Below are 23212 nucleotides of genomic sequence, written 5' to 3'. Positions count from 1 at the left end.
CCAATCAGACTGCTGCATTCTGAATCCTATTCAATTCAGTACATGAGAACTAAGAAATGCAAACTGCCAGAAGTAAGTCTCACTGTTTTCCGTGAGGCTTCCTCACTGGAGAGTGAATCAGCGTGTTTTTACATGAGTAGAATGTGTGCTTTTATTTAAAATGCATTTTCCAGTTATTTGTGGGGCATAGGAATTCGTTCATTTGCTTAATAAAAAAAATAGTCCAGCCCTCCACATGGTCTGAGGGACAGTGGACTGGCCCCCTGCTGGAAAAGTTTGCTGACCCCTGGCTGAATCCCTCACACAGGAACAACATCCAGTTTTTAAATGGCCTTTTCCTTTACCTACAACAAAATCTGTCCGTTTATCTTTCTTGAGCGTCTTCTTCTGCACTTTCAATACAGTTCCAGTTCTCACCGATTCAGGTTTCTTCTGCCCTGTCTTCGCTTTGTCCTCAACAACACCTGCAGCCTGTTAGTAAAGAAAGAAAAAGGGTGTAGAGTACAGGGTGGGATAAAAGACAGAAATGTAGTGCTTAACCAAATACAGGTTAGCATAGCGTATTTTTGTTTTGGTGGAAATTTTAAAATTTGATTGTTAAGAGTTCTTCTTTTGTTTTCTTCTTTGGCGATCACTCGTAGCCAAGTAAGATGGTCTTCCATGAAAAGGGCACACACCATGATTTGTGATACATTGCCAGGTCAAAAATTATGAAACCGGTATCACAATATGGATTTCAAAGCTGTTTTGGACAATATATCAATATATCAACCCAACCCTCACAGGCACTCTATTTGCTTCTCCCCCCCCCCCCACAAAATAACTTGTTGGACTTCATCTCCCATCTGCCTCAGCAGCATGGCCCAATGGTCAGTGATGATGGAATTTGTTGCCATAGGGATGCGGGTGGCACTGTGGGTTAAACCACAGAGCCTAGAATTTGCCGATCAGAAGGTCGGTGGCTTGAATCCCTGCGATGGGGTGAGCTGCCGTTGTTTGGTCCCTGCTCCTGCCAACCTAGCAGTTCGAAAGCACACCAGTGCAAGTAGATAAATAGGTACCGCTCCGGCGGGAAGGTAAACGGCGTTCCATGTGCTGCTCTGGTTCGCCAGAAGTGGCTTAGTCATGCTGGCCACATGACCCGGAAGCTGTCTGCGGACAAACGCCAGCTCCCTTGGCCTATAGAGCGAGATGAGCACGCAACCCCAGAGTCGGTCACCACTGGACCTAATGGTACCTAACATCTGCAGGGCTTGCTATCCCTGCCTTAAGAGGTGGTCTAAGATGCTTCGGATTCTGAGGCAGAAAACCAACACCCTCCCATTACAGTAGTAAATATAATAATGAGCAAAATAATCAACCATTTGCTTCCCTTTAGTGGTACCCTAAAATGTCCATCTCACTTTGCCCTGTGGACCCAGATCAGTTTGCATAAAGATTTTTCCACAGTGGTTAACACTCACTGCTTTGGGATCAGTGGCCTTAGTTGGCGTTCTGGTTTTCTCTGGCAACGTTTTTTCACCATCATCTTCTTCTACAAGATCTTTTTCAGATGAATGGGTGCCCATTCTTGCGCCCTTCTCAATTTCGGCACTGCGGTCAAGAATCTCCATGTTGGTGCTGGCCAAATCAGAGACCTTCTCCCTTTGAAAAAGCAGTATGAAATAATCAGATGGGACGAACACATGGAAAGTTAACAGACACATTGTCAGAGGTCCCTCTACAGATGGTGAGCACTTTGCGGAAGGGATTCCAGAAATGTACCGTAGGTTTGCACAATTAAAGTGGGTTAAAGCACTCTGTCCTGCTCATGACAAATCCGCTTTTATCAGAAAGACTTTTTGAAGTGGGGGAAATGCAATAAAAAGTCGAATAAACAAGCCAGTTATGGGATGATGTATATAACCTCTATGCAAGCAAATCAGGATGAGTGGCTCACTGCCGTATCCCCTCCCCGCCAACAAATCAGAACAAATGCTCAATGAAAAGCAGGAATCGTGTGACCTCCGTGTGAGCTTCGTGCAAGCAAGTCAGGATGAATGCTTGGTAAGCAGGGGATCTTTTCCTATGGAAAGAAGAAACTGCAATAACAAAATGGAAACTTTAGATGCTACCTACCTACCTGCAAGGGACGCGGGTGGCACTGTGGGTTAAACCACAGAGCCTAGGACTTGCCTATCAGAAGGTTGGCGGTTCGAATCCCTGCAACAGGGTGAGCTCCCGTTGCTCGGTCCCTGCTCCTGCCAACCTAGCAGTTTGAAAGCACGTCAAAGTGCAAGTAGATAGATAGGTACCGCTCTGGCGGGAAGGTAAACGGCGTTTCCGTGTGCTGCTCTGGTTCGCCAGAAGCGGCTTCGTCATGCTGGCCACATGACCCGGAAGCTGTACGCCGACTCCCTCGGCCAATAAAGCGAGATGAGCGCCGCAACCCCAGAGTCGGCCACGACTGGGCCTAATGGTCAGGGGCCCCTTTACCTTTACCTACCTGCAAAGTGCGAGGGAGACAGTGAAAGATACAGGAAATTGAATGCAGATTTCCAAAAAATAGCAAGGAGAGACAAGAGGGCCTTCTTAAACGAGCAATGCAAAGAAACAGAGGAAAACAACAGAATGGGACAAACCAAAGATCTGTTCAAGAAAATTGGAGATATGAAAGGAACATTTCGTACAAAGATTACCATAATAAAGGACAAAAGTGGAAAGGACCTAACAGAAGCAGAAGAAGAAGACATCAAGAAGAGGTGGCAAGAATACACAGAGGAATTATACCAGAAAGATATGGATGGCTCATACACCCCAGGTAGTGTGGCTGCTGACCTTGAGCCAGAGATCCTGGAGAGTGAAGTCAAATGGGCCTTAGAAAGCACTGCTAATAACAAGGCCAGTGGAAGTGATGGTATTCCAGCTGAACTACTTAAAATTTTAAACAATGATGCTGTTAAGGTGCTACATTCAATATGCAGCAAGTTTGGAAAACTCAGCAGTGGCCAGAGGACTGGAGAAGATCAGTCTACATCCCAATCCCAAAGAAGGGCAGTGCCAAAGAATGCTCCAACTCCCGCCCAATTGCACTCATTTCACACGCTAGCAAGGTTATGCTTAAAATTCTACAAGGCAGGCTTAAGCAGTGTGTGGACCGAGAACTCCCAGAAGTGCAAGCTGGATTTCGAAGGGGCAGAGGAACCAGAGACCAAATTGCAAACATGCGCTGGATTATGGAGAAAGCTAGAGAATTCCAGAAAAACATCTACTTCTGCTTCATTGACTACACAAAAGCATTTGACTGTGTTGACCACAGCAAACTATGGCATGTTCTTAAAGAAATGGGAGTCAGATCACCTCATCTGTTTCCTGAGAAATCTCTATGTGGGACAAGAAGCTACAGTTAGAACCAGATATGGAATAACTGATTGGTTCAAAATTTGGGAAAGGAGTACGACAAGGCTGTATATTGTCAGCCTGCTTATTTAACTTATATGCAGAATACATCATGCAAAAGTCTGGACTGGATGAATCCCAAGACTGCAGAAGAAATATCATTGCAGGATTGCAGGAAGAAATATCAACAACCTCAGGTATGCAGATGACACAATCTTGATGGCAGAAAGTGTGGAGGAATTAAAGAACCTTTTACTGAGGGTGAAAGAGGAGAGCGCAAAATATGGTCTGAAGCTCAACATCAAAAAAACGAAGATCAAGCCACTGGTCCCATCACCTCCTGGCAAATAGAAGGGGAAGAAATGGAGGCAGTGAGAGATTTTACTTTCTTGGGTTCCATGATCACTGCAGATGGTGACATGACAGCAGCCACGAAATTAAAAGACGCCTGCTTCTTGGGAGAAGGGCAATGACAGGCCTAGACAGCATCTTGAGAAGTAGAGACGTCACCTTGCCAACAAAGGTCCGTATAGTTAAAGCCATGGTTTGCCCAGTAGTGATGTATGGAAGTGAGAACTGGACCATAAAGAAGGCTGATCGCCAAAGAATTGATGCTTTTGAATTATGGTGCTGGAGAAGACTCTTGAGAGTCCCATGGACTGCAAGAAGATCAAACCTCTCCATTCTGAAGGAAATCAGCCCTGAGTGCTCACTGGAAGGACAGATCGTGAAGCTGAGGCTCCAGTACTTTGGCCACCTCATGAGAAGAGAAGACTCCCTGGAAAAGACCCTGATGTTGGGAAAGATGGAGGGCACAAGGAGAAGGGGATGACAGAGGACGAGATGGTTGGACAGTGTTCTCGAAGCTACCAGCATGAGTTTGACCAAACTGCGGGAGGCAGTGGAAGACAGGAGTGCCTGGCGTGCTCTGGTCCATGGGGTCACGAAGAGTCGGACACGACTAAACGACTAAACAACAACAACAACCTGCTGCCCCCGAAACAGCCCACATTAAGTTTGTTTTTATTTGCTTGCAAGCTATGAAACCCCACGAGGCACAACTCATGTAATTGTAATGGGCAGAGCTGCCTTACTTTTCTTGTCCTCCTCGCTACTGCAAAAAGGAAATAATATTCTCCTGTGCCTTTAATGGCACTCCCAAGACTTTTCTCCACGGTTAATAATAAAAAGGATGCCCCTTTCATCTCAGCATCTCAAAAGCCTCATGGTGCACTCTGTTTCCCTGACAGTTGCCCATTGTGAAGCATCCCCAACCCCATCATGGTCCTAGCATCCACGCTGCCTTTCTATAGCCTTCCAGAATCCAGGTGCTATTTGGGAAATAGAGAGATTACAGCAGCTTGGGCCCAGAATACATAAGAGATCCATCTCTTTTGCCTGGAGGTTTACTAGAATTCAAGATTTACTTGTCACCCTTGCTTTGGGCCAAGACGATGCCATAACACAGCTCTTATTTTACTAATGAACCCGTCCAAGTGAGATACGAAAGGTTGACCCCACTTGGCTACTGTCTCATTCAACAGAAAACTGAGCTTTGTTACAATCAAAGAAGGCTACAAACTTATTCAGAAGGAAATGTTTGTAATTTAGGCGACGTATTCCTCTTATGAGGGACGCGGGTGGCGCTGTGGGTAAAACCTCAGCGCCTAGGACTTGCTGATCGCATGGTCGGCGGTTCGAATCCCTGCGGTGGGGTGAGCTCCCGCCGTTTGGTCCCAGCTCCTGCCAACCTAGCAGTTTGAAAGCACCTTCGGGTGCAAGTAGATAAATAGGGACCGCTTACCAGCGGGAAGGTAAACGGCGTTCCGTGTGCTGCGCTGGCTCGCCAGATGCAGCTTGTCATGCTGGCCACGTGACCCGGAAGTGTCTGCGGACAACACTGGCTCCCGGCCTATAGAGTGAGATGAGCGCACAACCCTAGAGTCTGGCAAGACTGGCCCATACGGGCAGGGGTACCTTTGCCTTTACCTTTATTCCTCTTATGACCCATTCTTCTTTTTTTATGAATTTTATTTGTATTTTCCACACAACAACAACAACACGAAAGATATCAAAAAATAACAATACACAACACACAAAAATCAACATTCAAAAACTAAAAAACACACAACAAAAACAAAACAAAACCAAATCCATATCTTACCAGTTAATATTATAAACACTAAAACAACAACAAGAAGACATTGACTTCCACCAATCCCACAGCACCTCCTTTATCTCTCATTGTGTCTTCCTGTTTTCTTTATCATCTCTATCCTAACATCTAGATGTAAATCCTTCTTTCATATCCTTTCACTTCACAAGGTTATTCCAGACTCAGCCAGATTTCTGCCCTCGAACCGTGACTTTTGAGGTATTCATTCAGGCACTCCCATTCTTTTTTTACTTCAATTTTTTAAGTACTTAACCCGAGGTACCACTGTATAATGTTAAGATTTAGACTTATTATGTTACTGTTACAGTGGTGCCTCGCAAGACGAAATTAATTCGTTCCGCAAGTTTTTTCTTCTTGCGAGTTTTTCGTCTTGCGAAGCACGGTTTCCCATAGGAATGCATTGAAAATCAATTAATGCGTTCCTATGGAAACCGACTTCAGACCAGGTCCGGGGAAAGTCTGTCCCCCGACCTCTTCTGAAGGCTGGTGGGGGGACCAAGGGCTTTTCTTCCCACCCCCAGCATTTTAAAAAGCCCTGGGACAGCGGGGGACTTCTCCGCTGTCCGGGGCGATCTTAAAATGCTGGCGGGCGGGGGCGAAGCCTCCGCTGCCGCCCACCAGCATTTTAAAAAGCCCCGGGACAGCGGGGGACTTCTCTGCTGTCTGGGGCGATCTTAAAATGCTGGCGGGCGGGGGCGAAGCCTCCGCTGCCGCCCACCAGCATTTTAAAAAGCCCCGGGACAGCGGGGGACTTCTCCGCTGTCCCGGGGCGATTTAAAAGCCCCCGGGAAGGCAGGCAGGGGGGACAAAGACTTTTGCCCCCCACCAGCCTTCAGAAGAGGTTCAGGACCTCTTCTGAAGGCGGGCGGGGTGCGAAAGTCTTTGCTCCCCCCCCCACCTGCCTTCAAAAGCCGTCCGGGACAGCGGAGAAACACGCTGCGTTTCTCCGCTCTCCCGGGAAGGCAGGCAGGGGGGAGCAAAGACTTTCGCCCCCCGCCCGCCTTCAGAAGAGGTCCAGGACCTCTTCTGAAGGCGGGTGGGGGGCAAAAGTCTATGCTCCCCCCCCGCCTGCTTTCAAAAGCCGTCCGGGACAGCGGAGAAACACGCTGCGTTTCTCCGCTCTCCCGGGAAGGCAGGCAGGGGGGAACAAAGACTTTCGCCCCCCCGCCGGCCTTCAGAAGAGGTCCAGGACCTCTTCTGAAGGCGGGCGGGGGGCGAAAGTCTATGCTCCCCCCGCCTGCCTTCAAAAGCCGTCCGGGACAGCGGAGAAACACGCTGCGTTTCTCCGCTCTCCCGGGAAGGCAGGCAGGGGGGAGCAAAGACTTTCGCCCCCTGCCGGCCTTCAGAAGAGGTCCAGGACCTCTTCTGAAGGCCGGCGGGGGGGCGAAAGTCTTTGCTCCCCCCCGCCTGCCTTCAAAATAGCGGAGAAACGAAGGCTGGCGGCGGGAGGAGGTCTCTCCGCCCCGCCGCAAGCCTTTGGAGGAGGTCCGAGGACAGTGGGGAAGACGCGCTGCGCTTTCCCGCTGTCCCGGAGATTTCCCTATGGGCTTTCGTCTTGCGAAGGAAGCCCATAGGGAAATTCGTTTTGCGAAGCGCCTCCAAAACGGAAAACCCTTTCGTCTAGCGGGTTTTCCGTCTTGCGAGGCGTTCGTCTTGCGGGGCACCACTGTACTGTTAAGTCTGCTGCAATTGGATTTCTTATGGACAGCGCCTGTCCTGAATGTACAGTGGTACCTCGGGTTAAGAACTTAATTCGTTCCAGAGGTCCATTCTTAACCTGAAACTGTTCTTAACCTGAAGCACCACTTTAGCCAATGGGGCCTCCTGCTGCTGCTGCCGCGCCGCCACCACGCGATTTCTGTCCTCATCCTGAAGCAAAGTTCTTAACCTGAGGTACTATTTCTGAGTTAGTGGAGTCTGTAACCTGAAGCGTCTGTAACCTGAAGCGTTTGTAACCCGAGGTACCACTGTATTGGATTTGTGACCATTACGCTCACATGCCTTCAGTAGCAGTAAAGCTCTGCTGGATGAAATACAATTGCCTCTGGTCTGTTTTTTGGGGGAATCCCACAACATGTTTAAGTTTTTACTCTGCTAACTATACGTTGGAGTTCTGCTCTGGATCAATATTTAGTAGAATTCCATGAGAGACTCAGCCCTTGGAAACACTAGCGGCCGTCCCATTTCATATACTTACCTATCTGATGCAGAAATCCTGGTGGGGTGGGCAATGTGTGGCTCCAGGTGTGAGGGGCTAGCTGGCTGGGGCAAATTGTCCAGTTGTTTTTCTGTATCTGCAGTGGGGATAGAGCAAAAAAAAAATGTATGTTACAAGTTAAGGTAGAACAGGCCTTGGCAACATACAAAGCAGAATATATAGACGACGGTCAATGTCTGTTCAGCCACCAGGGGGTGATAAAGCTCCATTGTCGTATTATTATTTTTGCAAATACAGTGGTACCTAGGTTTACAACCATAATCCGTTCTGGAGGTCCGTTTGTAAACCAAAACAGGTTGTAACCCAAGGCACACTTTCGCCAATGGGGCCTCCAAAATAAATTAGTTCATAATCCAAAAAATAAAAATAAAAAAATGGGTTGTAATGCAAAAAAAAAAAGGTTGCAAACCAAGGACACGCACTTTCGGGTTTGATGTGTTTGTAATCCAAAATGTATGTGAAATGTTACCATTTGTTTCCTAGAATCTTGTTCATCTCATGAAACAGAGGGGGCAAGTGTAGTTGTTCAAATTTACCAAACTTTTGACTTCCTCAAACCTTTCTCATGCAGAATTCTAAAAGCTGCCTTGATGTCCTTACAGGATTTTCAAAAGTGTAAACAACAGTAATATATGCCTAATATGATATGTGCCTGTGTGTGTGTGTGTGTGTGTCTATATATATATATATATATATATATATATATATATATATATATAGTCATAGGCAAACAAAAGCTCTGCATCCTTAACCGACAAATCCAGGAACACTTTTACAACACCTTAATTTCAGTGGGACCAAGTTAAGTAAAATAACTCTCCCATTAAAATCAATTAGAGTGAAAAGTGCTGTGCTTCAGATAGCTGAATTAAAGCTTGCTATATTCATGAAGGTATTTTGTTTGTTATACACTGTTTTTTAAAATCTAATTGTGCATCTTTATTTATTTAAATTGATTAAATATGTATAGGGAAGAAAAGTTGTTTATCTTAGAATGTGTGCAAATAAATTGAAATGTTGAATAAAAGACACTAAGTATTATCACTAAAAAAAAAAAAATGTATGCAAACCAAGATGTATGCAAACCAAGGTGTCCAGTTCCGGGCACCACAGTTCAAGAATGACACTGACAAACTGGAACGTGTCCAGAGGAGGGCAACCAAAATGGCCCAAGGCCTGGAAACGATGCCTTATGAGGAACGGCTAAGGGAGCTGGGCATGTTTAGCCTGGAGAAGAGGAGGTTAAGGGGTGATATGATAGTCATGTTCAAATATATAAAAGGATGTCATATAGAGGAGGGAGAAAGGTTGTTTTCTGCAGCTCCAGAGAAGCGGACATGGAGCAATGGATCCAAACTACAAGAAAGAAGATTCCACCTAAACATTAGGAAGAACTTCCTGACAGTAAGAGCTGTTCGACAGTGGAATTTGCTGCCAAGGAGTGTGGTGGAGTCTCCTTCTTTGGAGGTCTTTAAGCAGAGGCTTGACAACCATATGTCAGGAGTGCTCTGATGGTGTTTCCTGCTTGGCAGGGGGTTGGACTCGATGGCCCTTCTGGTCTATTCCAACTCTATGATTCTATGATTCAAGGTACCACTGTACAGGGAATCTGCAAACAGCTGATCAGCCCTAATACATCCTGCTAGCCAGCTGTGTTTGGATCATGAGTTGTGCAGTCTTGAGCTGGAAAGAGATCAAACTGGGGAGCATTAACTACGAACCCCAAACTTTGGGATCGTCTGGAAACATGTGCCAAAGTTTTGCATGGTTTGTTTTTTTTTGCAGCATTTTGAAGCGCCCCACAAACTGAGCAATCAATACATCAAACACAGGGTTCGTACTGAAATAAGAATGAAAATGGGGTCCCTTCAAGGGGTTCAGCTTCTTAAGGAAGACTGGACCTTTGGAGAGAGCGTACCTTTTAAGGTTCAAACCTGTCGGGAAATGAACAGAGACCAGACCAGGATATACAAAAGCAAAGCGGCTATAAGCCTGATCTTTATTAAAACTGTTGCAACAGGGTGCTCCCACACGCACACAGAAGTGGGAAAGAGATCCAGGACAAAAGTGTGCAAGCCCTAATATAGACATTTTAAATTCCCCGCCCTGAAGTCCAAGACCACCCCCAGAAACATCATACATACATCACAGAAGGGGCGGACTACAGCAGAAATCTGAGTGCGTTGTTTTTCTCTTTTGTCTGCTAGGTTGCTCGATTGGATTACCTGGGCTTACTGGCCACTCTTTTGTTACTCAATTCGTGAATCCAGGTCACAGGCTTACACCCTATTCATATCTTAAATGTGCCCTTAAGACAGGATTTGTGAAAGAGCCAATGGCAGATTTCCAATTTCCTCCGACCTTGCAGAGAAATATTTGAGGTCATTTTGGGAGAGAGAAAATGGTTTCAGGAGTTTTCTGTGGGTTTCAGACATGGGGTTTACATATTTGTATGGGTTTGCTTGGTACATTTATGAACCTCTAAAATAATATATATATATATATATATATATATATATATATATATATATGAGACCTTAACATTCTTATAACAGTACTTAACATTAACTACACACTCCAAAATGTGGGATCCCTGCGTTTGATCTATCAATTGTTCAGTTTGTGGGGTGCTGCAAAATGTGGGGGTCTTCGCTGCAAAACACAGAAATACTGCAAAAGTTTGGCACCGGTTTGGAGGGGATTCCAAACTTTGGTTTTTTGTTTTGTAGTTTATTTTACTGATCCCACTGAACACGCACCATCAGTACTTAGTTCAGATGCCTCACTGTTTTGTATACTGGTGGTATTTGACCCTGTTCCTACATCTATATGATGCAGAACGTAACTGAAATGATGTAGAACAGAGCTTTCCAAACATTTCACGTTGGTGACACACTTTTTGGACACGCATCATTTCGAGACACGGAAATTATTTTCACTAGCAAACCAGAGGTTAAACTAACCCCTTTCCAGCCCTGTGGGAGGAGGGCAGGGAGCATTAACACAACACACTTACACACAGAAGCCGACACACTAACATGTCGCAACACACAGTTTGGAAAGCTCTGATGCAGAAGGTAAGTAAAACATGCACTGTGCATAGATCTTTCTTGCAGTACTTTCCAAAGTACATTCTGGAGCACCAAATGCCCCTGAGTCAAATGCCGCTGAGATGAGCGAGCGCTTGTTGCAGGACCCCCCCCCCCCATCATATAGTTTGTACAAACTCGACACATGCACACACACTCACACACAACATACGCAATGTTTCTGTTATAAATTCATAGAAAATCAGCTGTACATCGGATCTACACTGGTTCACTTTTATTGGACAAAAAACAAGGACACCAGCCAGGAATACCAGAGCAAAACAACAGCCAGTAGGCTTGGTCTTTCTTGAAGACTGTCGCGACAGGACTCCCACCTGCCACCAGGTGAAACAAGATGGAAGCCCTGAACAAAAGAAGACCCCAACTTTTATTAGCTACTAATCCCCCAAGCTACACCTCTAGAACTACATCACAACTACATCATGACTACATCATTGAAACATCACAAAAAGGAAGGGTTGCGGGAGGGGTTTGTGGAGGTAACCTGAGTATTTTGTCACCTGACTGGTCCCTCCTTTCCCCCTCCCCATGAGTATTTTCTAGAGGACGAAGGGGAGCTGGCAGTTTCCTGCCCCCAGAGGGAAGAGCTGATCACTGTCCTTTGTTTCAGTCCGTGTTGAATCCACTCCCATATGCAAGTTCTTTGTATCCTTGATGGTCTTCTGTCAGGACCATCAAGGTTGGCATGCCAACTGGGCAGGGCTCCTGCGTACATGTTGGTACGCTCAAGGGATTATGGCCGTCCTGTATCAAACCATCCTCTTTTGATAGTCCTTCCTTCATGGAGCAAAATAAAAGTGGACCGGTGTAGATCCGATGTACGGTTGATTTTCTATGAATTTATAACAGAAACATCGTGTGTGTGTGTCGAGTTTATACAAACTAAATGATTGGGGGGGGGGGGGAGGTTCCTGCAACACTCTTGACTCACAAACATGCAAAGAAACAGAGTGATTATTGCAAAAGCTAACTGCAGCCCAAACTAATATCTAATTGGGCACGTATAGTGAGAGCAACGGCCCAAAGGAATGAAGAAAGATGGGCTTTACAAAGACTGTGAGATGATCAGCACGATCCTATACACGTCTGCTTAGAAGTCAGGGTTTGTCCACATCTACCATTTGCCCGCTATTTCCAGGAACAGATCCAAACTTGTGTCAGTGTTGTTGTTTTGCTTTCCCTGCGAAAACCCGCTTTTTAGCACTAAACCGGAGCGAACATCAATTTGAGTTTTCTATGGCTTGCATAAGGTCCGTATAGTCAAAGCTATGGTTTTCCCAGTAGTGATGTATGGAAGTGAGAGCTGGACCATAAAGAAGGCTGATCGCCGAAGAATTGATGCTTTTGAATTCTGGTGCTGGAGGAGACTCTTGAGAGTCCCATGGACTGCAAGCAGATCAAACCTCTCCATTCTGAAGGAAATCAGCCCTGAGTGCTCACTGGAAGGACAGATCCTGAAGCTGAGGCTCCAATACTTTGGCCACCTCATGAGAAGAGAAGACTCCCTGGAAAAGACCCTGATGTTGGGAAAGATGGAGGGCACAAGGAGAAGGGGATGACAGAGGACGAGATGGTTGGACAGTGTTCTCGAAGCTACAAACATGAGCCTGACCAAACTGCGGGAGGCGGTGGAAGACAGGAGTGCCTGGCGTGCTCTGGTCCATGGGGTCACGAAGAGTCGGACACGACTAAACGACTAAACAAAACATGGCTTGCATTGGGACGCGGGAGGTGCTGTGGGTTAAACCAGGAGTGCCTGGCCTGCTCTGGTCCATGGGGTCCAGTGGCGTAGCGTGGGGGGTGCAGGGGGGGCCGGCTGCACCGGGCGCAACATCTGGGGTTAGGGCAAATCCATGGGTTAGGGGGCGCAAATCCACGGGTTAGGGGGCGCAAATCCACGGGTTAGGGGGCGCAAATTGCTTGCCTTGCCCTGGGTGCTGACAACCCACGCTACGCCACTGATGGGGTCACGAAGAGTCGGACATGACTAAACGACTAAACAACAACAACAACAACAACAACAACAACATGTTTGCATTGTGGTTTGCTCTGCTTCCAATGTGCTCCCACTGCTGGTTTCCGAAGCCACATTTCCTTTCACTCTTAATTTGCACAATGCCCTTCTATATTACGATACACAAGGCAGTTTGCAGCAAGAAAATATACAACAAAGAACGCACACCATATAATAATCTGATGCAGTACAAAAAGTCGTAATGAAACATAACTTTAGAACGAAACGACTTGTATCAAATAAAGTCATATTCAATTATCTATTACTACATTATAGTACACAATAAAATTAACTCTCAAAACACCAGCAAATAATAAACAGAAATTTACTCTTAACAATTACGATAAATGATTACTAAACTACGTTCCATATAAATAACTGCCAGTCACAATGCATAAAATACCACAATACATACAAAAGGATCAAATTGAGAAACAATGACGCACAACTTAAATATATATATATATACATATATTCACATGGCATTAGCCGTAGTCCATATTGGTAAATACTTCCCCTACAAACCAGCTTCAATCAGATTAGAAAACCTGGTTTCAGAGGATGTTGTGATGCCGATAGAGGGGGCACTTGCTCCAAAAAATTGCAAGAAAATCCCACAGCAGTGCTAAGAGCCAAGTACCACCACTCTGATTAATGCTGGCTTTTCTTTTAGATTTAAGCAAACACCAAGAATGATATTTCCAGGCCATCTGTTTCTTACTGGTCTCTTCTTTTCCCCCATCCACCAAGTACCACATGCAGAAAAAGCTATGCAAAAGTACATATGGGAGTTCTGCACATCACAACCCATCACCATCACCATCATTATTTATTGAATTTATATACCGCCCTATACCCGGAGAAGGGATGTGGGTGGCGCTGTGGGTTAAACCACAGAGCTTAGGACTTGCCTATCAGAAGGTCGGCAGTTCGAATCCCCGCGACGGGGTGAGCTCCCGTTGCTCTGTCCCTGCTCCTGCCAACCTAGCAGTTCGAAAGCACGTCAAAGTGCAAGTAGATAAATAGGTACCACTCTGGCGGGAAGGTAAACGGCGTTTCCGTGCGCTGCTCTGGTTTGCCAGAAGCGGCTTAGTCATGCTGGCCACATGACCCTCCCTCAGCCAGTAAAGCGAGATGAGCGCCGCAACCCCAGAGTCAGCCATGACTGGACCTAGTGGTCAGGGGTCCATTTACCTTTACCTATATGGCTGGTGAGCATTGTCTGAAATGGATCAGGCCCCCAAGCTGGAGCTTCCCTGCTCTTCCATTCCAGTTATTTGGGGGAAACTGAGTAGACATGTATAGAATTGTGCTGCGAGATATTGGTTATGAGTTTGAAATGTAACAGGGAAAATAAGAAATGTATACTAAGAGATTAGATTGGAAAATTTTCAGACAGGACTGATGGAAGTCAAAAAAATTGAATACAATGTAAAAATATGTTTAACTACTGTTGAAAATGGTATGTTACAAAAAAACTAATAAAAATTTATATATACAAAAAAAGAAACAGCCTTCCTAACGCTTGGTCTCGTCCACTCAGTCTGCCAGAGCCCGTCTTTGCACGCAGGAGAAGTCCCTAACTCACTGAAGGCATATTCTCCAACCTTTATCCAGTGAACATAAGGACATCCGAAGGAACAGCGAGACATTCTGGGATCAAATCAGAAACTGGCTTCTGTAAAACTGGGTCTGTCCCGGGGAAACAGGGACACTTGGAGCTTCTGTGAAGGTTTGATACCCATTGGCTACCGTCACTTGGTTTAGCTGACCAGCTGATGGTGTTTCCTGGTGTGTGGCCATTCTCAGCTTCTGGGACCAAAGGTGGACAAACCACCCCAGAAGGAGCACAACGTGTCTCCCATCAGAGGTACTGCCCTGCCCCTAACACCCCATAGACCCCTAAACAAGTTATAGATATATGGTCTGGGGCAGGCTGGGCCAAAAGTGGGCTTGCAGGCACCATCAGCCAACTGCTTAGTAGCACCTGCAAAGGCACCCAGCAAACCACTTGGCCAGCATGCACATGGTACCTCGGGTTAAGTACTTAGTTAAGTACTTAATTCATTCCGGAGGTCCGTACTTAACCTGAAACTGTTCTTAACCCGAAGCACCACTTTAGTTAATGGGGCCTCCTGCTGCCGCCGCGCTGCCGGAGCATGATTTCTGTTCTCATAGAATCATAGAGTTGGAAGAGACCACAAGGGCCATCGAGTCCAACCCCCTGCCAAGCAGGAAACACCATCAGAGCACTCCTGACATATGGTTGTCAAGCCTCTGCTTAAAGACCTCCAAAGAAGGAGACTCCACCACACTCCTTGGCAGCAAATTCCACTGTCGAACAGCTCTTACTGTCAGGAAGTTCTTCCTAATGTTTCGGTGGAATCTTCTTTCTTGTAGTTTGGATCCATTGCTCTGTGTCCGCTTCTCTGGAGCAGCAGAAAACAACCTTTCTCCCTCCTCTATATGACATCCTTTTATATATTTGAACATGGCTATCATATCACCCCTTAACCTCCTTTTCTCCAGGCTAAACATGCCCAGCTCCCTTAGCCGTTCCTCATAAGGCATCGTTTCCAGGCCTTTGACCATTTTGGTTGCCCTCCTCTGGACACGTTCCAGTTTGTCAGTGTCCTTCTTGAACTGTGGTGCCCAGAACTGGACACAGTACTCCAGGTGAGGTCTGACCAGAGCAGAATACAGTGGCACTATTACTTCTCTTGATCTAGATGCTATACTCCTATTGATGCAGCCCAGAATTGCATTGGCTTTTTTAGCCAATGCAATTTTCTCATCCTGAAGCAAAGTTCTTAACCTGAAGCGCTATTTCTGGGTGAGCGGAGTCTGTAACCTGAAGCGTATGTAACCTGAAGTACCACTGTACATCAAAACAGGTCATCTGATGCCATTGCGACATCTGGAGATTGACAGGTGGGCAGGTCTAGTTCCTCACCCCTTGGTGCACAAGATTGCAGCTTCTCCCTTTCATACCTCCTAGGTGTGTGTGGTCTTCAAAGAGATCATCATTATTTGTAAAAACAAACAGCTCTTCCAAAGACAAGCGAGTGCCAAAGAAAACAACACACCGTTTAGGGATCGGCAGGTGGTGGCTGGGTTGGTGAGGAAATACTTTTAAGTGACATATACATGTCATTTATATTATTGGCCTTAAAGACAATGGTGCTCTGGAGTTAGGTAAAGGTAAAGGGACCCCGGACCACTAGGTCCAGTCGTAACCGACTCTGGGGTTGCGGCGCTCATCTCGCTTTACTGACCGAGGGAGCCGGCGTACAGCTTCCGGGTCATGTGGCCAGCATGACTAAGCCGCTTCTGGCGAACCAGAGCAGCGCACGGAAACGCCGTTTACCTTCCCGCCGGAGTGGTACCTGCTTACTACTTGCACTTTGATGTACTTTCGAACTGCTAGGTTGGCAGGAGCAGGGACAGAGCAATGGGAGCTCACCCCGTCGCAGGGATTCAAACCGCCGACCTTCTGATCAGCAAGTCCTAGGCTCTGTGATTTAACCCACAGCTTATTCGGTGCAGACCAAATACTAAACTAATGACCTGAATCAGAACGTGGCAGCTTCCTAGGTTTGCACAACTGGGCACTGTAACCTGAAGACCACCTTGCCGTTGGGTACCTGGCCAAGAAGGATTTAATAATAATAATAATAATAATAATAATAATAATAATAATAATAATAATAATAATTTATTATTTTTATCCCACACATCTGGCTGGGTTTCCCCAGCCACTCTGGGCGGCTTCCAACAAAATATTAAAATATAGTGGTCTGTTAAACATTAAAAGCTTCCCTAAACAGGGTTGCCCTTCAGGTGTCTTCTAAAAGTCTGGTAGTTGTTCTTCTCTTTGACATCTGGTGGGAGGGCGTTCCACAGGGCGGGCGCCACTACCGAGAAGGCCCTCTGCCTGGTTCCCTGTAACTTGGCTTCTTGCAGTGAGGGAACCGCCAGAAGGCCCTCGGCGCTGGACCTCAGTGTCCGGGCAGAACGATGGGGGTGGACACGCTCCTTCAGGCTTTAAAGATCAGCACCAACACTTTGAATTGTGCTCGGAAACGTATTGGGAGCCAATGTGGATCTTTCAAGACTGGTGTTATGTGGTCTCGGTGGCTGCTCCCAGTCACCAGTCTAGCTGCCACATTCTGGATTAGTTGTAGTTTCTGGGTCACCTTCAAAAGTAGCCTCACATAGAGCCCATTGCAGTAGTCCAAGCGAGAGATAACTAAAGCATGCACCACTCTGGCGAGACATGGGCAGGTAGGGTACCAGATGGAGCTGGTAAACAGCTGCCCTGGACACAGAATTGACCTGTGCCTCCATGGACCCCTGTGAGTCCAAAGTGACTCCCAGACTGTGCACCTGGTCCTTCAGGACCAGGGTGTCCTCCACACCTGCCTGCCTCCTGTCCCCCCAAAACAGTACTTCTATCTTGTCAGGATTCAACCTCAATCTGTTAGCCACCATCCATCCTCCAACCGCCTCCAGACACCCACACAGGACCTTCACTGCCTTCACTGGTTCTGATTTGAAAGAGAGGTAAAGCTGGGTATCATCATTGCTTTGCTGTCTGCCCAGATAAGAAATAGTGCTATTGCAGGAATGCCCTGGATAGAAGCAAAGGAGTAAGGGTGGCGGTGAAGAAACTTGAGAATGGGAATGGGAGACGAGGTTGTGGGACTGTGCCAGGGGCGGATTTAGGTTTGATGAGGCCCTAAGCTACTGAAGGTAATGGGGGCCTTTATATATCCAGCTGTCCTTTGTCAACAACAAATTGTCCCTGTTTTTTGTGTTGAATATATGCTATATGGTAATTTATGGAGCTAACAAAATATGTATTTTATCAAAGTAATTGTTGAACTGAAATACAATTAAGAAGAAGTATATTAATAGTGAATTTTTTTTGGGGGGGGGCCAAGAGAGTGGGACCCTAAGCTATAGCTTGTTTAGCTTATACGTAAAACTGGCACTAGGGACACGGGTGGCGCTGTGGGTTAAACCACAGAGCCTAAGACTTGCCAATCTGAAGGTTGGCGGTTCGAATCCCTGCGACGGGGTGAGCTCCCATTGCTCAGTCCCTGCTCCTGCCAACCTAGCAGTTTGAAAGCATGTCAAAGTGCAAGTAGATAAATATGATAGGTACCGCTCTGGCGGGAAGGTAAACGGCGTTTCCGTGCGCTGCTCTGGTTCGCCAGAAGCAGCTTAGTCATGCTGGCCACATAACCCGGAAGCTGTACACCGGCTCCCTTGGCCAATAAAGTGAGATGAGAGCCGCAACCCCAGAGTCCGTCACGACTGGACCTAATGGTCAGGGGTCCCTTTACCTTTACCTTTACCTTATGTCCTGATGCAGGGAGGCTAGATTACAACAACGACTTAATGAACATTCATTTTGACTTGTTTTCTGGGTAGACGACATCAAGTACCATCCCACACTATCCAGTCCATTTCCCTGCCACTTTCCTTATTGCAAAAAGTCTGATCTTTCAGAGAAGCATGTTTGTTGTGCAAGACTCCTCCTCCCCTGGGAACATTGACTATAACTGCACCACCTGAATTTGATGGGATATGACTGATTTCCTCCTATATAGCGGCAGTTTAGAAGCTTCTGAAGACCAGGTCTACCTACAAGCAAGCTTTGTGCAAGCAAATCAGAATGGGGCGGGTGTGTGTGTAAAATTGGGTTGTCTGGTATTTGCCAATATGTGACTGAATCCTGCCTGAAAAAAGCAACAGTCAGAGTGGGATTGTAGTTTAAGAATTAGCCTTGGGACGTCACATACCCTAGCACCAAAGCCTTCTATGAATGGCTACAAATGAGATCAAACTGAAGTCCTGAGAGCAGCTCAGGCTGCTGTCTACTCAGTGTCCAAAGTGCAAGTAATTGTATCGCTCACATTCATCCCGCATCCTGTAAAGGATAATATTCCATCATCTGTGCCATGCATGTATTGGCCATAAACAAATGCATCTCTGCTACTGATTATCCGCAGGAAAGTTGGAGATGAGGCCCTCGTAAATCAAAGCAAGGAAGTTGGCCCCTTTATAACATCCTGATCCTTGGCTTTCCTTCACACTTCTCCTCACACATCTTCCCAGCATGGGGGGAACCTGTTTTGCCCACCCACTAAGTACCAAATCATAGCTAGCTACACTTCTGTTTTTTTTGTGGCTGGGAGTGGGGGCAACTTATTACATTGGTCTGAAAGTCAAATTGCACCCAAAGTACAACCTCGCCACACACAGATTGCCACTGTTTTTTTTTTTTTTTATTAAGTTTCATTTAATGCATACACATAACACAGGTAAGTAAATATAGAAAAAGAAAAGGAAAAAAAGAAAAATTAAAAAAGGGAAAAAGGTAAGAAAAAAACAAGATAACATACAATTCGACTTCCATCCCTCTTGACTCTGGATTCCTAATTTTTCCAAGATTCTATCTTAACAGCTGTTATTGTTTAATAACTTGAAACATCGAAAGTTTTATAGTAAACCAACTATATTTGGTACGTTTTGATAATTTCCTTCTATATATGTCATAAATTTAGCCCAATCATCCCTTAACTTTGTATTCTTTTGGTTTCTGATTTTCTGCGTCATATTTGCCAATTCAAAGAAGTCATATAGCTTATTTTGCCATTCCATCATCGTTGGGGTGCTCGTGCTTTTCCATTTTTGAGCAATTAGCAGTCTGGCCGCTGCTGTTGAGTACTGGAACAAAATTACATCTTCTTTCTTAATCTCCTCTCCTATGATGCCTAATAGAAAGGCCTCTGGTCTTTTTAGAAATGTGTATTTTAATATTTTTTTTAACTCGTTGTATATGGTATCCCAGAATTTTTTAATATCCTCGCAGGCCCACCACATATGCATGAAATTACCCTCCTTTACTTTACACCTCCAGCAGACCCCGCTACCAATCTTGTAAACCCTATTCAGTTTTTCTGGTGTAAGATACCATCTGTGAATCATCTTTTCTATGTTTTCCCTGATTGCGGCACACGCCGTAAATTTTATTCCCTTCTCCCACAGTTTTGACCACTGCTCATAGGCTATGCTATGTCCTAAATCTATCGCCCATTTCACCATGACTTCTTTGATCTCCTCGTCTTTTGTGTCCCACTCCAATAATATATTGTACATTTTAGATAATAATTTAGAGTTACCTTCAATTATTTCAATCTGAAATTTCGATTTTTTTTCATTCATTCCAATTTTTTTATCTTCCGCCCATATGGCATTGATTTGATAGTACTGTAGCCAAACTGTCAGTTTTCCCTCCAGCTCCTCGTATGGTCTTAATTTCCACGTGTCTTCCGATCTTACCAGTAGGTCCTCATATGTTAAATTCTTTACTCCCGTGTTTGTATTTTTAGTTGTTATAATATTAAAAGGGGACAGCCACCAAGGGGTTCGCCATTCCAGTAATTTTTTATTCCTATTCCAGGCTTCATACAAGGGGCCTCTAATAATATGATTCGAAAATCCCCTATGCACTTTCCCTTTATTCTGCCATAGATAGGCATGCCAGCCGTATCTATTATCCGCCCCTTCCAGGTCCAGTAGGTCGCTATTTTCTAGAGTGATCCACTCTTTAACCCAGCATAAACATGCGGCTTCATGATACAACTTTAAGTTTGGAACAGCGAAGCCCCCTCTTTCTTTTCGGTCCGTAAGAATTTTAAATCTGATCCTTGGTCTTTTCCCCTGCCAGATGAATCTGGAGAGAGTCCGTTGCCAATCTTTAAACAATTTAGTCCCCCTAATTATTGGAATATTTTGGAAAAGAAACAACATCTTAGGAAGTACGATCATCTTTATCGCCTCCATCCTGCCCAACCATGATAAATTGACTCTATTCCAAACATCGAAATCCCTTTTGATCTCTTTCCAAACTACCGAGTAGTTGTCTTCAATTAAGTTTATGTTTTTTGATGTAAGCCAGATTCCTAAATATTTTATTTTTTTTGCGATTTTTATTCCGAATTTTCTTTCTAGTTCTTCTTTTTCATCACTTTTCAGATTTTTTGTCAGCATTTTTGTCTTCAGTTTGTTTAGTTTAAAACCGGATAGCTTGCCGTATTCCTCCAGGATCTCTAATGCTTTGCCAATACTTTCTCGGGGTTCTTCCAGGGATAATATCAGGTCATCTGCGTAGGCCTTTAGTTTAAATTCCTTCAAACCTATTCTAATCCCTCGTATCTCAGACGCGGTTCTAATTTTATTCGCCAATATTTCTAAAACCATAATAAATAGAAGCGGGGAGAGAGGGCAACCCTGTCTTGTTCCCTTTTCTATCTTAAATTGGTTTGTTAAATTATTATTTATTACCAATTTGGCCGATTGTGTTGAATATATAGCTTGTATTCCTTTCAAAAAGTCGCCCTCTATCCCCGCCTTCTCCAAACATTTTATCATAAACATCCATGATACGTTGTCGAACGCCTTTTCGGCGTCCACAAACATCAGTACTGCCGGTACATTGTTATTAATCTCCAGGGTCTCAAAGCGGCTAACATTCTCCTTTCCCGTCCTCCCCCACAACAAACACGCTGTGAGGTGAGTGGGGCTGAGAGACTTCAGAGAAGTGTGACTGGCCCAAGGTCACCCAGCAGCTGCATGTGGAGGAGCCGAGATGCGAACCTGGTTCCCCAGATTACGAGACTATTGCTCTTAACCACTACACCACACTGGCTCTCAGTGAGAGATGCAGGAACTGAGTTCTGGCAAGTTCTGGCTGAAAAAATGCCCTGGTTAAAAGTCTACACAATCTCAGCTACGTTGCCTTTGGGCCAAAATGGAGCAGGCGAAGGTCGTCCACAACATTGGAAAGACAGCAAGCTATGGGGCTTGCGTGAGTTTTAAACCTCCTGCGCTTCCGCATCAATAGCACTAGAAAAGCCGGTTTAAGATCTTTGGGATTCGCCCCTCCCTCGCTGCTTCTTTTGCTGAGCTTCTTCCTAAAGAAGAAGAAAAGGGAAAGGGGGAAAAAGAGCTAACATAAAATGAGCTCTTTGGATACAACTCTGGAGGGAGTTTTCAGAACTGAAACTGTTGAGTTGTTACGGGCTTACTCACAAGGATTTCTGCGCCTGTGTGTACGGAGAGTTCAGAAGCAGAAATCAACTGGAAGATAAAACCCATGCTGTGCGGAAAGGTGTACTTTATGAACTTCCCCGGTGTGAGCAATGGAGAGCTGGGGGAGTTAAGCGGTTTAGCTAACAAATGCCGGAGAATCACAGATTAAGAGAAAGAAGCTCCCTTGGCTCCCCCCCACAGCCCTGTTTTCTTTAGTGCGCAGGAGGAAAAATCTGCCACTGCTTCGCTATAGCCTGACGCATATTATACAGAGGTCTCGGTCCAATTACGCTGGAAATCAACGCCAATATACTTTAAGGTGTTGCCTCATATTATATAATATTATAAAATCCTACTAATCTTTTGCCACATGCTTCAATATATTGCAGAAGTAGAACGACGTTTCTGTTTTGGTCAAAACATTAGATATCTCTATAGCCTTACTTGGGACACGGGTGGCACTGCGGGTTAAACCACAGAGCCTAGGGCTTGCCGATCAGAAGGTCGGCGGTTCGAATCCCCGCGATGGGGTGAGCTCCCATTGCTCGGTCCCTGCTCCTGCCAACCTAGCAGTTCAAAAGCACATCAAAGTGCAAGTAGATAAATAGGTACCGCTCCAGCAGGAAGGTAAACGGCGTTTCCATGTGCTGCTCTGGTTCGCCAGAAGCGGCTTAGTAATGCTGGCCACATGACCCGGAAGCTGTACGCCGGCTCCCTTGGCCAATAAAGCGAGATGAGCGCCGCAACCCCAGAGTCGGTCACGACTGGACCTAATGGTCAGGGGTCCATTTACCTTTACCTATAGCCTAACTTAAGAACAGGCAAAATAAGTTTGACTATACAATTAAGCTTGATAACAATTTTGACAGACCCTCCAAGTGTCCCTATTTTCCAGGGACAGTCCCAAATTTACAGAAGCCGCCCCAGTTTCATGATTTGATCCGGGAATGCCCTGCTTTTCCTTAGGTAAAGGTAAAGGGACCCCTGACCATTAGGTCCTGTCGTGACAGACTCTGGGGTTGCGGCGCTCATCTCACTTTACTGGCCGAGGGAGCCGGCGTACAACTTCCGGGTCATGTGGCTAGCATGACTAAGCTACTTCTGGCGAACCAAAGCAGCGCACGGAAACGCCGTTTACCTTCCCGCCGGAGCGGTACCTATCTATCTACATGCACTTTGACGTGCTTTTGAACTGCTTGGTTGGCAGGAGCAGG

The 23212-nt window shown here is 45.7% G+C and overlaps 1 protein-coding gene across 1 annotated transcript in view; it reads right to left on the bottom strand.

The window, feature by feature from the left end:
* KIAA2012 (KIAA2012 ortholog) overlaps positions 1-23212 on the bottom strand; it is a 99304-nt gene that overhangs the window by 11641 nt on the left and 64451 nt on the right. Inside the window, exons 14-16 of the mRNA XM_028701621.2 lie at positions 7752-7848; positions 1464-1644; positions 345-471 (exon numbers count right to left, since the gene is read on the bottom strand). Of these exons, the coding sequence (XP_028557454.2) occupies positions 345-471; positions 1464-1644; positions 7752-7848 (405 nt within the window). The remainder of the gene's footprint in view (positions 1-344; positions 472-1463; positions 1645-7751; positions 7849-23212) is intronic.

Source organism: Podarcis muralis, chromosome 1, assembly GCF_964188315.1.
Source record: "Podarcis muralis chromosome 1, rPodMur119.hap1.1, whole genome shotgun sequence".
Lineage (NCBI taxonomy): Eukaryota > Metazoa > Chordata > Lepidosauria > Squamata > Lacertidae > Podarcis > Podarcis muralis.
Note: the sequence above shows the minus strand (reverse complement) of the source record. Positions and strands in the feature narration are given on the sequence as shown.